Here is a 16,308-nt window from a genome sequence, read left to right as displayed (position 1 = left end):
CCTTTTCCTCTTGCTTTTATTTACTCTCCTTACATAAAGGTCTGTGGCCCTATTTATTGCTTCTTTCAGCCTGGACCACTGCCCTTCCACTTCCTGTTCGTCCCCCCAGCCCATCATCTCCTTCCTCAGGTATTCCCCCATTTTACTAAAGTCAGCACGCTTGAAATCCAGGACTTTGAGTTTAGAGTGGCTGCCCTCCACTTCAGCCGTTATATCAAACCAAACCGTTTGATGGTCACTGTTTCCCAGATGTGCACACACTCGCACATTTGACACACTATCCCCATTTGTGAGCACCAGATCCAGCATCGCTCCCTCCCTCATGGGTTCCGTCACCATCTGTCTGAGCAGAGCACTTTGGAAAGCATCTACGATCTCTCTACTTCTTTCCGATTTGGCAGACGGAACCTTCCAATCTATATCCGGCAGATTGAAATCTCGCATCAACAGAACCTAATTTTTGAATATCTGCAATCAGATCTTTATCTAGTTCCTCTAATTGTGTGGGGGGTCTGTAGACAACACCCACGTGGACAGAAGTTCTATCCTCTCTTTTTAAGGTGATCCATATCGCTTCTTCTTTTCCCCAGGTCCCTGTCATTTCAGTTGCCATGATATCACTCCTCACATACAGAGCTACTCCTCCACCTTTATGACCCTCTCTATCCTTCCTAAATAGATTATAGCCTGGTATGCTTGCATCCCATTCGTGGGAACTGTTGAGCCATGTCTCTGTGATTGCAACAACATCTAAGTCTGCTTCCACCATCAGGGCTTGAAGGTCATGAACTTTATTGCTTAGACTACGAGCATTTGTGGCCATTGCTTTCCACCTATATTTCTTGGTATGTGTTTTAACATTAGTGATTTGGGGGTGTCTTTTCACTTTGGGTACCTTCATGTCTTTTTGTTCCAACTTTATTGCTTTTTCCTCTGCTTCAGTTCTATTTTCAGGAGCATTACAGTGCTGTAATGGAGCAAAAGAATTCTTTAGTGGCAACACTTGTGCGGGTGGATGCTTCTGTGTCACATGACGAAGTCTGCCTGAGCCTACTGTGAACCATCTGTTCTTATGTGGTTTTATTCTTTGAGGGAGTGGTGAGAAGCTATTTCTCTGTGCAGTCCTGCAGGACTGCCAAACTTAGCCGGTGATGCACTGAGTATTAGTGGATAGCCAGTTATATTACACAATATAACCGGTTATCCACTAAGCGTTAACCGGCAAATCCATTGGGAGATAACCGGCTGTCTCCCACTGAATATTGCCAGATAGCTGATTAAGTGCCATTTAACCGGCCAGAAGTCATTCCTGGCCGGTTAAATGGTTCTAAATATCAAGCGGACAGTTTATCAACTTACTGTGAAGATTTTTAAGAACAATATAAATAGGGTAGCATTATCTTATAACACTGAAATTTTGAGAATTCATATCATTTGTTGGGTGCAATAGTAGAGAGAGAGGTATTGCTCTAAAAAAAAAAAAAGCAATGCCAGGAATAATTGGATGAACTTTCTCTGTAGTCATGTATTATGCCATGTTATGTTAAAATCAGAAAAAATTCCAATATAGAACCTATCTCCATGGTGCAGCTTTAGACAATAGTGCTCATATGTAGAGGGAAGTGATCTTATCAGTGCTGTTCTCCCCCAATCAGTCATTGATCAGGTTCTTTTCAACATTTTTGTAAGTGATATTGCAGAGGGTCTGCTTGTAAAAGTTTGCCTTAATGCAGATAATATCCACATCTGCAGCAGGGTAGACATCCTGGAAGGTGGAGAAAACATGAAAAGAAATCTAGTGAAGTTTGAGGGATGGTCTAGAGTTGCAACTAAGATTTAATGCTAGAAAAATGCATGGTAAGTAGTGGTACAGTGTAGGAAGTGAAAATGTTCTGTGTATGATAGAAGAGTGGAATCTGGTAAGATTGTAGCTGCTGATCTTAAGGTGGCAAGACAGGTAGGTAAGACAATGGCACAAGCCAGAAGGTTATAGTGCATCTGTATGACTCTAGAGCAGAGCTTCTCAAACTGTAGGTTGGTTCCCCAGTTGGGCTCACAAAACCTGCCTTTGGAGTCACGACCTAGGTGGGCTTTCCATAGGTGCATCATTGTTCTGCACTTCAGAGGGTTACACAGTTTTATTTGGCCATTATCATGAGGTCACAGCCACAAAAATATTAGGAAACCCTGCTGTCGAGAGATTTCATTTGGAGTAGTATGTACAGTTCTGGAGACAGCACAGGACTAGCTCAGGAGATCTGACACCTTAGGCAGAACTTTAGCCATGGACCCCAACATAACCCAGCATGTGGTTTTTCCTTCCCCTCCCTACTTCTCTAGGTGGTCAGCATTTTGATTTCCCCTCCCTCCCCCTCAGGTGTCCAGCTTCCCTCTTCTCTTCAACCTCGTGGTGTCCACCATCTCCCACCTTCTCTCCTCCTCAAGGCATCCAGTGCCTTCCCCCATCTTCTCACTGCCCTGAGATTCCAGTATATCCCTATTTTCCCCCCAAAGGTACCATGCTGATTCATCTCTGGACAAGTGATCTGACTGCTGCACCAGTGGTGCCCCCAGGTTGGTTCCAGCTTAGATGAAAGCCTAGTCCACCTAGTGGTAGGGCTGGCCTTGAGACCACACCTTTAACAAGATATAAACCAGATGGTATTGATCTAGAAGTTGACTAGTTATATGATCAATGATCTTCATCATAAAACAAATGGGGACAGCCTTAAAGATCTAAATATGTAATGCTGGAAGAAAGGCAGGATGGGGAAAGAGATATGATAAAGACATTTAAATATTTCCAAGGTGTAAATGGATAGGAGGCACTGGCAGACCTTTTTCAATTAAAAGAAAGCTCTGGAATAAGGGTCATAGGGTGAAGGTGTAAAGGGGTAGACTTAGGAGCAATCTAAATAAATGTTTATTTATGGAAAAAGTGGTGGATGCATGGAACCGTCTCTTGTGGAGGTGGGAGATAGAAGGACAATCTCTGCCTTACAGAAAGCATGGGATAGGCACAAGGATATCTTAGGGAGGGGAAGGGATTGTAGAACTTAATAGTTGCTGTGGTTGAGTAGACTAGATAGGCACTTAACCAGCTATCCGCGAATATTCAGCAGGGGAAAGCTGGCTATCTCCTGCTGAATATTCAGTCAGTGTATAGAAGCTAACCAGCTATGTCGTGTAGCTTTATTGAACTTTGCCAAATCCTTATTTTTCCCCCATATGTAATAAAAGTTACTGTAATATAACACAGCTTCCCAGCTGATATTTGTACATGACATATGTTTTTGTTCTGTCCTTGGTAGGATCTCTGCATCAAAGGTGCACAGACTTTGCATTCTAAAAGCTCAATGGTGGAAGAAGCAGTGAATGAGCTGTTAAATATGCTGCTGGACATAGATGTTCGGTCTAAAGAAGAGGACAAAATATCAGTGACTGGAGGGGGAGACAATTATATAGATGTGGTAAAGGAGAATGGAGGTAAATAACATGGTCCATAGTGTTACTTTGCTTCTGTTTTGTGTTCTGTTTTGGTCCAGCTGTTTTCTGCTTTTTCTTGGTATTTACAGTTCACTCACACTTGGCACCATAAGCTTTAATTTGTAGCCACTTGTTTTCTTCCCTATTTTTAACCCACTTCCGGTGACATCATAGCAACAGCCATTGGCAAACCGTTACAGACCATGGTTGTCTCAAAAACTTGGAACATATTGTCACGTCCGCCCTCTGTCTTTTCACAGCTCCAACACCTTCACAGTCCTTTCTTTTCCAGTACCACACATCATCCAATCTGGGAAATTTAACTCCTGCAAATAGTGCCTCAGGAAAATAGGAAATTCACCAAAATGCTTTATTACCTCCTTAATACATTTATTCCTAGGGAGGTTCAACCAGACTTCTCCCTCTGCCTGGTATAGTCAAACTTTTAACACAGTTCAATCTTGATAAGACTGTCTTACCCAATTCAGAGTAGTCCCCTTTGCACTGCAGTTTCCTTGTTGCAAAGCTCCTTACACTGTTCAGCAGTGGCGTACCAAGGGTAGGGCGGTGGGGGTGGTCCGCCCCGGGTGCACGCCGCTGGGGATGGTGCCGCACGCCTGTCGGCTCTTCGTTTTCATGCGCATGAAGAGCCGGCAGGCGCGCGGCACCCGCCCCCCAGCGGCATGCACCCGGGGGTTATTTCGCCGGGGGATCGGGCGTTCTTTCGCCAGGGGGGGGCGTCGCGCTGTTCCGGGGGGGGCGCTGCACCCGGGGGGGGGGGGCGCATCAGTGATCCGCCCCGGGTGTCAGCCCCCCTAGGAACGCCACTGCTGTTCAGTTAACTTAGGTTTGCAACCCCAGCTCCTCTGTCACCGTTCCAATTAAGCTGCTCACTGTAGCTTACGTTAGCAAAGCTTCTCACACAGTTCAGTTCAATTAGGTATTCACCTGCAGCTTCCATTAACAAAGCTCCTCCCACAGCTCAGTTCTATTAAGTTTTCCACTGCAGTTCACGCCAACAAAGCTCTCCACACAGTTCAGTTCAATTAGGTTTTCTCCTGCAGCATACGTTAGCAAAGCTCCTTCCACTCAGTTCCATTAAGTTTTCAACCACAGCTCTGCTTACTAATGCTTTCCCACCCAGTTCAGCTTAGCAATGCTTTACCATACAGTTCAGTTCAGTTTAGCAATAAGGTCCAAGTCACACTCTCCCTCTTAGACCTAATGACCGACCTCCCTCATTTGTCAGCACAAAACTTCCTGACATCCACCCACCGGGTCACAGCTAGAAGTCCTCGTTCACCACTCTCCTTAGCAGTCAATAGCCCATTTTAAGAGCCCTCCATCGTCACCTCCATTTCCTCCTCCCTCTCTCCTTCTTCCAGGTGCTTTTTGGCTAGGATCAGGCAACCCTCAGGGGGAGGAATGCTGGCTTCGGCCTAACCCCTGGTAAGCCTTTCCTCAGCTGAGAGGTGCCCAGCTCTACCACTGGCTGCCTTTCAGGTGCTGTGGAGCACTTGCAGCTCATCTGCATATCCTTACAGCCTTCTCCGGGGTGACACCCAGGTCCACTCCGATCCACTCAGGGCCTCCGCTCTAGGCACGCGGGGCATTTTTCTCTTTACATCTAATCTTCTTCCCAGTTGCTAAAGTACCTCAGTCATTTATGGCCCCTATTCACATTCTTTCCTAGCCCTGTCCCTTCCTAATCTTTTCCCTCACCCCCTACCTCTCTCCGCTACAGGAACTCACTGCCCATCCATCGACTTCATCACCTCACCTTCTCTCCTACCCTCTTCCTCCCTCTTGGCTTTTAATCTCCGCCTCTTTCTTCCGTCCATTTTGCCTTCCCCATTCCACCTAAATACCTCTCGCCTTCGACGCCTTCGTGGCCACACCTCTCCTACTCTCCTCCGCTCTCTTTTACTCCTTCTCTTACTCTCAGCCGGTGACATCAATCCTAATCCTGGCCCCCCTCGCCAACTATTATCCCAACTCTACAGATCTCACCGCGACCTCTCTAACCTCATCTCTATTTCTCTACTCCCCTCCTCTTCTCTGCCCTTCTCTTGCGCCCTATGGAATGCCCGCTCTATCTGTAACAAACGCGCCTATATCCAGGACCTCTTTATCTCACGTCACCTCCATCTGCTCGCCATAACAGAAACCTGGCTCTGCCCTGATGACTCTGCTTCAGTCGCAGACCTGTGCCATGGCGGTTATCTATTTTCACATACTCCTCGCCCTGCTGGCCGTGGGGGCGGTGTTGGACTACTTCTCTCTCCCTCCTCCAGATTTCAACCCCTTCTTCCACCTCAATCTCACTGTTTTTCCTCCTTTGAAGTCCACTCTATCCGCCTTTTCTCTCCTCTGCCTCTTCGAATAGCGGTCATTTATCGTCCCCCTAATAAGTCCCTTTTATCCTTTCTCAGTGACTTTGACGCCTGGCTTGCTTACTTCCATGATCCTTCCTCCCCCTCTCTCATCCTTGGTGACTTTAATATTCCTGCTAATGATCCTTCCAACTCTTATATTTCCAAGTTACTCACTTTAACGTCCTCCTTTAATCTCCAACTATGCTCCACCTCCCCCACTCATCAAAATGGTCACTGTCTTGATCTCATCTTCTCCTCCAACTGTTCACCCTCTAGTTTCCTTGCCTCTGATCTTCCCTCCTCTGATCACCATCTTATAACTTTCACACTTAAATCTCCTCCCTCCCAGTCCCGTCCTATCTTATCTAATTTATCTAGGAATCTTCACGATATTGACCCTTCATCTCTATCCTCCCATGTTTCAAACCTCCTCTCTACTGTGGCACCATCCACGTCTGTCAACGAGGCTGTTTCTTCCTACAACAATACTCTATCCTCTGCCTTAGACACTCTTGCACCTTTGATGACCCGCCCTGTAAGGCGTACAAAACCCCAACCTTGGCTGATTTCTAATATCCGCTACCTACGTTCCTGTACCCGCTCCGCCGAACGCCTCTGGCGGAAATCTCGGGCCCTTGCTGATTTCTTACACTTTAAGTTCATGCTGACCTCCTTCCAATCTGCTCTTTTACGTGCCAAACAGGATTATTATATCCAACTGACCAACTCTCTTGGCTCTAATCCTCGACTTCTCTTCACCACATTGAACTCTCTCCTCAAGGTGCCCCCTCCCCCAACTCCCCCTTCATTATCTCCTCAGACCCTTGCTGAATTCTTTCACAACAAGGTTCAAAAGATAAACCTTGCTTTCTCTACCTCACCACCTCTCCCTCCACTAGTCCGTTCCCCTCTCTCTCCTTCCCCTCATTCCCTTTCCTCCTTTCCTGAAGTTACTATTGAGGAAACTACACTTCTCCTTTCTTCCTCAAAATGTACCACCTGTTCCTCTGATCCCATTCCCACCCACCTTCTTAATGCCATCTCTCCTGCTCTTATTCCTTTTATCTGTCACATTCTCAACCTCTCACTTTCCACTTCGACTGTCCCTGCTGCCTTTAAGCATGCTGTGGTCACACCTCTCCTTAAGAAGCCTTCACTCGACCCTACTTGTCCCTCTAATTACTGACCCATCTCCCTCCTTCCTTTTCTCTCCAAATTACTTGAGCGTGCTGTTCACCGCCGCTGCCTTGATTTTCTCTCCTCACATGCTATTCTTGACCCACTACAATCTGGTTTTCGCCCTCTCCACTCAACCGAAACTGCGCTTACTAAAGTCTCCAATGACCTATTACTGGCTAAATCCAGAGGTCAATATTCCATCCTCATTCTTCTTGATCTTTCCGCTGCTTTTGACACTGTCGATCACAGCATACTTCTCAATACTGTCCTCACTTGGATTCCAGGGCTTTGTCCTTTCCTGGTTCTCTTCCTACCTCTCCCTCCGCACCTTTAGTGTTCACTCTGGTGGATCCTCTTCTACTTCTATCCCTCTGCCTGTCGGCGTACCTCAGGGTTCTGTTCTTGGTCCCCTCCTCTTTTCTATCTACACTTCTTCCCTTGGTTCATTAATCTCATCCCATGGCTTTTCCTACCATCTCTATGCTGATGACTCCCAAATCTACCTTTCTACCCCTGATATCTCACCTTGCATCCAAACCAAAGTTTCAGCGTGCTTGTCTGACATTGCTGTCTGGATGTCTCAACGCCACCTGAAATTAAATATGACCAAAACCGAGCTTCTCATTTTCCCCCCCAAACCCACCTCCCCGCTCCCCCCGTTTTTTATTTCTGTTGATGGCTCTCTCATTCTCCCTGTCTCCTCAGCTCGAAACCTTGGGGTCATCTTTGACTCTTCTCTCTCCTTCTCTGCTCATATCCAGCAGATTGCCAAGACCTGTCGTTTCTTTCTTTACAACATCCGTAAAATCCGCCCCTTTCTTTCCGAGCACTCTACCAAAACCCTCATCCACACCCTTGTCACCTCTCGTTTAGACTACTGCAATCTGCTTCTTGCTGGCCTCCCACTTAGTCACCTCTCCCCTCTCCAGTCGGTTCAAAACTCTGCTGCCCGTCTCGTCTTCCACCAGGGTCGCTTTACTCAAACTACCCCTCTCCTCAAGACCCTTCACTGGCTCCCTATCCGTTTTCGCATCCTGTTCAAACTTCTTCTACTAACCTATAAATGTACTCACTCTGCTGCTCCCCAGTATCTCTCCACACTCGTCCTTCCCTACACCCCTTCCCGTGCACTCCGCTCCATGGATAAATCCTTCTTATCTGTTCCCTTCTCCACTACTGCCAACTCCAGACTTCGCGCCTTCTGTCTTGCTGCACCCTACGGCTGGAATAAACTTCCTGAGCCCCTACGTCTTGCCCCATCCTTGGCCACCTTTAAATCTAGACTGAAAGCCCACCTCTTTAACATTGCTTTTGACTCGTAACCACTTGCCTCCACCTACCCTCCTCTCTTCCTTCCTGTTCACATTAATTGACTTGATTTGCTTACTTTATTTATTTTTTGTCTATTAGATTGTAAGCTCTTTGAGCAGGGACTGTCTTTCTTCTATGTTTGTGCAGCGCTGCGTATGCCTTGTAGCGCTATAGAAATGCTAAATAGTAGTAGTAGTAGTAGTAGTAGTACCTCCTCCAATTCCATTCTCTCCTCCCCTTCCTCCCGATCTAGGGGCTCCTCCCCTCCCCCATCTGATTCCATTTCCCAATCACCCCCCATCTCCTCCCTTTCCTGCATAGAATCCTCTCCCTTCTCCTGATTCCTCTGATGTTGCACTGCTTTCTGGGTTTTGTAGTTTCTGAGTTCCTGATTTCTCTGATGCTGCACTGCCTTCTGGGCTTTGTAGTTTCTTTGCTCCTCACAATATCCACGTGGGAGGTGATTCTATAACTATACACCTGGTAAAAGCCTATTCTATGAAGCAGGGGTTCTCAACCCAGTCCTAAGGATTCACCCTGTTACGATTGTGGTCGTGACCCCTCTCAAACTTACCTTATTTCTGGTGGTCAGCTTCTTAGCTGGCTTCTGTCTGTCCTTCCTGAGTTAGCTCTGTCTCTGTATGCTGGCTGCTCCCAGCATGGTTCTAATTGCTTCACTATACTGCACCTGTGTGTGTTGCCTGAGTTAGCTCTGCCTCTGTCTCTGTGTGCTGGCTGTTTCCAGCATGGCTCTAATTACTCCACTATGCTGCACCTGTGTGTGTTGAGCCTTTCTGTGCTTCAGTATGCTTTCTGCCTGAGTCCTGTAGCTGTGACATGTGGCCTGGCTTGGTCACTGTTTGGAAACAGGACACTGGGCTAGATGGACCATTGATCTGACCTAGTATGGCTACTCTTATGTTATATTCCTATGTCCCGAGGACTGGGTTGAGAACCCCTGCAATAAAGGAACATAGGTGCATTCTTCAATGTATAAAACACTCGCTTAACAGGGTAGATATGAGTTTATGTGCTTAAGTGGGAGCACTTAAGCCAGTGTGTGCCTGTGTTATGGATGTAATTTACAGCACTATAAGTGTTAATCTCGCCCATGCTCCACACATGTTTATGCTTACGTCTAAAGTATGCACTAGGTTAGATATGTGTGTATTTATGAGAGCGATCCAAGATGGCGTTTGAAACGGACGTGTGTTCTAGTGTCTCCTGAACGCTAGTTAGATTCCTGGATTATGGTGCTTTCCCTATGAACCCCGTGAGTTGGTTATGGGGAAAAGGAAAGCAAAAGTCAACGTGCTCACCTCCACGAGCCGTTCCGTGTCCTCCACCATGAGACAGGCAACTCTAGACGAGATGGTGACCCGAACGCCGGGGGCCTCAACGAGTGCTACGGTAAACCAGGAAGAACAACGGGAACTTAGTACCGAGGGAGTTACATTAAGTCCTCCCTCGATTACAGCCCCCCCGAGACCCAGAGAAGAGTTTGCTTCGGTGGAGCAACAGTTTGGTGTACCCGAGAGTGGAGGACTCCCTGCTGCTGCAAGAGGAGGCCCCGTAGCGACTTCTTCACCTATGGGAACAGCGTGAGGACAGGATGTACATTCCCTTTCCTCTCAGGCACAGGAGAATCTCTCTGGAGCTCTCGGTGGACAAAGACCGGCTGTAGTGACCCTTGATATTTTATGGGACGCAATACAGGGTCTGAATGCTACTCTTCAGCAGATATCCAGTGCCACTCGTGGAGAAATGGCTGAAATTAAGCAAATTCAGGATTCTTTCTCTGCCCAGCTCGAGACTCACACAACTAAAATAGAGGTACTTGAGAATGATATGCAAACTTTTAAAAACTTCTCTTCCTCTGTCTCTAAAGATAAAAATATTCAAACCCGGAAGATTGAATACCTTGAAAATCAGATAAGGAGAAACAACTTAAGACTTTTAAACTTTCCCAAATCCCCATTGATACCTGCGTTAGAAATGTTTAAAAGATATCTTAAGGATGTTTTGCATATTCCTCCGGAGAATATTCCGCCTATTACTAGGATTCAGTATATTTCTGGTACAAGAAATGTAGAAAACTCAGTTTTACCAAATTTAAATTTAACTGAATTCCTTGAGACGTCATTGGAGGTTATTACAGAAAGGACCACTATGATAGTGACGTTTGCACTTGAACTGTATCGAAATAATAATATTTAAATCGTTTTTCAGCCATATCAAAGATAGTTTTCTAGGAGCAAGAATTCAAATGTTTCCAGACCTTTCTAGGGATACACGAAAGAAAAGGAAGGAATTTTTACAATTGAAATCAAGATTGCTAAACATAGGTGGAACCTTTCTTCTCAAGTACCCCTGTAGATGTGTCGTTTCCTTAAATTCCTCTAATTATATGTTTTCTGAACCTAGTAAACTATTAGAACATATCTTGTCTAAGGAGTAGAATAAGACTTTCTGTTTTGAAGTACTATGTATCGGCTGCATCTTTTGAGGAAACCCTTCCGTTTCTTTTTTCTTTTTCCTTTCTTCAAATGTATTTGAAATTAATTTACTTAGAGCTTGGATCTAATTGTGGACAAAATTAACAAGGTTTTTCTTATGACAGAATTAGTTTTGATCTTTCTGAATTCCTCTATGTTTATGTTATTATATGAATGTAATTTAAAATTCATAAATAAAATAATAAAAAAAAAAGATATGTGTGTATTTACAAAATAGCACTTAGATTGATTTTTGTGATTTACTTGTATCTATCGTGCTATTCTAATCATTTACACACGCAGTCAGCACATAAATGTTATCGCCTGTGTAAATGATTAGGATAGCACGATAGATGCAAGTAAATCACGCTGCCAAATATTAGGCCTATCTTTAGCTGGTTTCAACTTAATCGACCAGTGCTGAATATCGGCTTGGCTGGTTAAGTTGAAACAAAAAATTCACAAAGAAAATAAATGTATACTGGCTGTTGGCCTGCTTCACAGTGGCGTAGCTAGGGTAGTTGACACCCGTGGCCGGTCATTTTTTAACACCCCCCCCCCCCCCCCCCCAAATCCAGTACTAGGCATACCGAGAATACAAAACACTCAGGACCTATATATAGAGCAATTATACCATACCATAAGCAGTAATTTGTACGAGTCACACAAGGAAAAGGAAAGCATCTTAAACACTAGAGTGAACACTAGAACATCAATTCACCTATTGTAAAACAAAAACAGACAGATTAGTACAGATTGTCGATCCTGCACAGTCAATGCCAACCGAAAGCCATGTCTTTTTCACAAACACAGATACACCCTAATCCACTATAGAAAAAGTAATAATAAAATTTCTATTTAGACAAAAATTAAACTGAACCCCTGATGCCAGACTCTGCATACAATGCAACACCACAGAAACAGAAAATGTCCCCTAGTACTGTGCAAAATATAAAGAAAGCAGATGTAAATTTGAAAAAACTAACACATACCAATCACCACTTTACAAATTAACAAATAGAAATAAAACAAATACAGAAAATAAAATACCATTTTATTGGACTAATACATTTAGCTTCCAGAGGCCAAAATCTCCTTCCTCAGGTCAATACAGTATAGTGCTGTTACAGTATCCTATCCTGACCTGAGGAAGGGGGTTTTGTTCTCTGAAAGTTAAGTCAAAATGTATTAAAATTAGTCCAATAAAAAGATTACCTTATTTACATGTTAAAGCAAAAAAATAAAAATATGTATTTTATTTACAGTTTGTTGTCTCTGGTTTCTGCTTTCCTCATCTTCTTTTCACAGTCTTCCTTCCATCCAGCATCTGTCTTCGCTCTCTCTCTCTCTCTCTCTCTCTGCCCTCCAGTGTCTGCCCTCTCTAATGTCCCTTCCATCCACTGTCTGCCCTCTCTCTCTGCCCCTTCCATCCACCATCTGCCCCAGTCTGCCATCTCTCTCTCCCCCTTCCATCAACATCTGCCCTCTCTCTCTCTCTTCCATCCACATCTGCCCTCTATCTCTGCCCCTTCCATCCACCATTTGCCCCAGTCTGCCCTCTTTCTCTCTCCCCCTTCCACCCACCATCTGCCCTTTCTCTCTGCCCCTTCAATCCGTCTGCCTTCCCTCTCCCATCCATCCAGGGTCTGCCCTCCCTCACACTCCCCCTTCCATCCAGGGTCTGTCACCTCTCTCTCTGCCCCCTCTTTTCAGCCCCCAGTTCCAGCCCCCTTATTCCACCTGCCCCTAGTTCCAGCCCCAGCCCTCATCTCCCAACTGCCCCGCTTTTCAGCCCCACTATCCCACCAGTCCCAGCCCTTTTCTTCCATTAGTCCCGAGCTTCAGCCCCCAGCCACTTCTCCCTATCCCCTTTTCAGCCCCCAGTTCCAGCCCCCTTCATCCACCACATGCCTTGCATCCCCCCTTTTCAGCCCCAGACCCATTCTCCCACCTGCCCCTTGTCAGACCCCAGTTCCAGCTTCAGACCCCTTCTCCCATCTGAGCACTCCCCTCTGAGCACCCCACCCCTCCCCAATCCCCTTCTTCCCTCTGAGCACCCCTCTGAGCTCCCCCACCCCTTCCCAATCCCCTTCTCCCCTCCGAGCACCCATCTGGGCTCCCCCACCCTCCCCAATCCCCTTCTTCCATCTGAGCACCCCTCTGGGCTCCCCCACCCTCCCCAATCCCCTTCTCCCCTCTAAACACCCCTCTGGGCTCCCCCACCCCTTCCCAATCCCCTTCTCCCCTCTGAACACCCCCATCCCTTCTCCCATCTGAGCACTCCCCTTCTCCCCTCTGAGCTCCCCCTCTCCCATCTGATGTGCCCCCCCCGACCCGGTCCCGTCCCCCCTCGTGGAGAGCCATCAGAGCCCTCGTCTCCTGCCATCACCCTTCGTTTTTTTTTAATCCATTGCAGCGACGCAGGCAGCGCTTCGCGTCTGCCCTGCATGTGCTGTGAAGAGAAAAAATCACCTCACTGGCGTCGGGCCTTCCCGCGTTGTGTCCCGCCCTCGAGGAAATAGGAAGTTACCTCAGAAGAGGGCGAGACACAACGCGGGAAGGCCCGACACCAGCGAGGTGATTTTTTCTCTTCACAGCACACGCAGGGCAGACGCGAAGCGCTGCCTGCGTCGCTGCAATGGATTAAAAAAAAAAACGAAGGGTGAAGGCAGGAGACACGGGCTGTCCGGAGCACCCCTCCACCCGCTGACACCCGGGGCGGACCGCCCCCACCGCCCCGCCCTTCCTACGCCACTGCTGCTTCATCAGGATACTCAAGACCATTGCATGGTTGTACTAAGGTAGATTATGGAGACAACAATAAGAAGTAGGTTTATAAAAAGATGTCATAGAAGTAAACCAGGACCAAATAGAAGAGCATGAATTTCAGGAAGAGACAATACCACCTTCCATGTACATAGTGGAAATATCACTTAGACAGAGGTTACTACTGATTGTAACATGTCTGGGGTTTGTTGCACCAGAATAGTCTGGGTAACTATCTTTGTGTTAGAAAAATAAAAACAACAGTGTAACAGAAAATTTATAACAGGCAAACCAAGGAAAACTGCAACAAATAGGTACAATACAAAGCATGAAAAACCTAGAACAAGATAGTCTAAACATAACACATACACCTGACCACTAAATGGGAAGTTGCTCATCACTATCAAAGCTACACTGCTAGGAAATATCAATAAATCTGGCATTAAACAAGGTAGGAAAAAGAATAGAACAAACACAGCGAGGAAGACTTCCCACTAGTTGCCCCGTTCAGGCCAAATAGAAACAAAGAAAGAAAGAGACAAGGGCAATTTGAAACAAGGGGTTTGACAAGAGAATGAGGGGGTACAAGGGTACATTATAGCTAAGAAATTAGATATATGGCAGGAGCATAGGCGGTCGGTGGTCCAACTGTTTGGAGAGGCTAAAGGGGGCAGGGTTAGGGGTGGAGCTTACATCCATAATTTTTTTTTTGGTTACATTTGTACCCCGCACTTTCCCACTCATGGCAGGCTCAATGCAGCAGGCAATGGAGGGTTAAGTGACTTGCCCAGAGTCACAAGGAGCTACCTATGCCGGGAATTGAACTCAGTTCCTCTAGACCAAAGTCCACCACCCTAACCACTAGGCCACTCCTCCACTGTCTGATAACACAGAAAAAATAAATAAATAAAAATAAAAGTCACAATGAATACCTTTTATTAAATTTAGATATTAGATACGTATCATATGTCAAAGAATAAAGTGGTTGCTCAAAGCATATACTAACCACAATCGCTCAACTGCAAAACACTGCACAACTTTGTGCAAAAACACACTCAGAACCTTACGGTACCATAAATATTACACTTTAAATAAGCCTCCCCAAGCCTCTTATACCGGGCGCCTATGGGCAGGAGCCCTTTACCAAATCCGAACATCTCAGGATACAAGTAAAAAGTTGCCCTGTATAACTGCTCAGGGTAACAGATGAAAGGGATAAAGAGGGTCAAAAATAAGAAAGGAGAAAATAGAGTCAGGATAGAAAGAAGGAGAAAGGGAAAAACTACTAAAGAAAAACATTCTATATCCAAAAACAGGTGAGAAAGGTCTTCAGATTAAAGCATGAAAGAAAAGGGAAATGACTCTGGTTCATACAAACAGGAGAAGAACAAAGGACTGTACACAGAGGAAACTAGCTATCAAAAGATAAAATGAGAGGAGGAAAAAAAAACAAATAAATGTGAATTTAAGGGAAAGGATGCACAATATGTATCAATTCTCAGAGCAAGTCATAAAGTCTAGAGTTCAGTCCAGTGTCCATTATAATCACAAGAAGTGAGCCACATCTTCAAAGCAATTTTGTACTGCTTAAAAGAGAGTTCAGCTCGGATAGAAAGGGGCATGGAGTTTCAGTGAAAAGGGGCAGCAAAGTAGAAAGCACTGTGTCTGGTGGACTCTATTTATTTCTGGCCATGTATCGACTTACATGGAAAATTTATCTGCTTGCTGCTGGCAGTTTGTACAAAACACAGTATCTGATATCGGGTCCATACGTTTATATTTTATTCCAACACATATATGGTTCCAACATGTAAACTCCACCACTGGAATTTTTAAAAAAAATTAGCATCAACTATATTCCAAAAAGATGGGTAGAGGATGAATTGATCCAACCAACTACAAATATTCAATACAATCCTCAATAAATATTAGTCTATGAAGTAAATCTATAGATTTAAACAAAGTGAAACATGGGTGGAAAAAGTATCAAAGTGCTTCAGGTAGAACACCTTCGGAGCTAATAACTCTTCATCATTGGCAACAAAAAAAACACACCACAATTTACATAAGTGAAAAAGTATTACCCTTTCATTTCTTATAATATTTTTTAACAAAGGACCCTGTTTACTAAGGCGTGCTAGCATTTTTAACGCACCTACAATTAGCGTGCACACTAACCGTGTAGGCACCTATAGGGATATTGTAGGCATTTACACGGTTAACGCGCATACATGGTTATTGCACATTAAAAATGTTAATGCAGCTATAACGCGGCTTAGTAAACAGGGCCCAAAGTGAAATACACTTATCTAGCCTTCTCCAGCAGAATAAAGTAGTCCCCAGACTGATGTTGGCCAGCGTTTTACACTGCTGTCTCAAAGTCGGGACTTCTATAAATAAAGAGAAAGGCACAATAAATGTGAAGAACAAAAAATATACAGAAACATTCAATAAAGTTTCTTGAAAAACAACAACAACAAAAAAGAATACCGGCATATAAATACATGTACGTATCAAAATAAAAAAATATACACAGACTTCAAATAACAGAATACATACTGTTTATCTTGCGCCAAAACGCTTAGCTGCTGGGAATCAGCATTACACAGTCTAAAAAATGGCCCCTCATATATAATAATGACGTCAGATGCTCTCATTCACACAGTCCAATCCCTGCCTCAAAGATCATTTAAAGG

General features: G+C 45.1%; 1 protein-coding gene across 1 annotated transcript in view; it reads left to right on the top strand.

Annotated features, from left to right (window-relative positions):
* The window catches only part of DNAH5 (dynein axonemal heavy chain 5), a 925,453-nt gene that overhangs the window by 133,265 nt on the left and 775,880 nt on the right, over nt 1-16,308 (top strand). Inside the window, 1 exon segment of the mRNA XM_030220396.1 lies at nt 3,312-3,486. Coding sequence (XP_030076256.1) covers nt 3,312-3,486 — 175 coding nt within the window.

The sequence above is a fragment of the Microcaecilia unicolor genome, chromosome 1 (genome assembly GCF_901765095.1).
Source record: "Microcaecilia unicolor chromosome 1, aMicUni1.1, whole genome shotgun sequence".
Classification (NCBI taxonomy): domain Eukaryota; kingdom Metazoa; phylum Chordata; class Amphibia; order Gymnophiona; family Siphonopidae; genus Microcaecilia; species Microcaecilia unicolor.
This window is presented reverse-complemented; position numbering and strand designations above follow the sequence as displayed.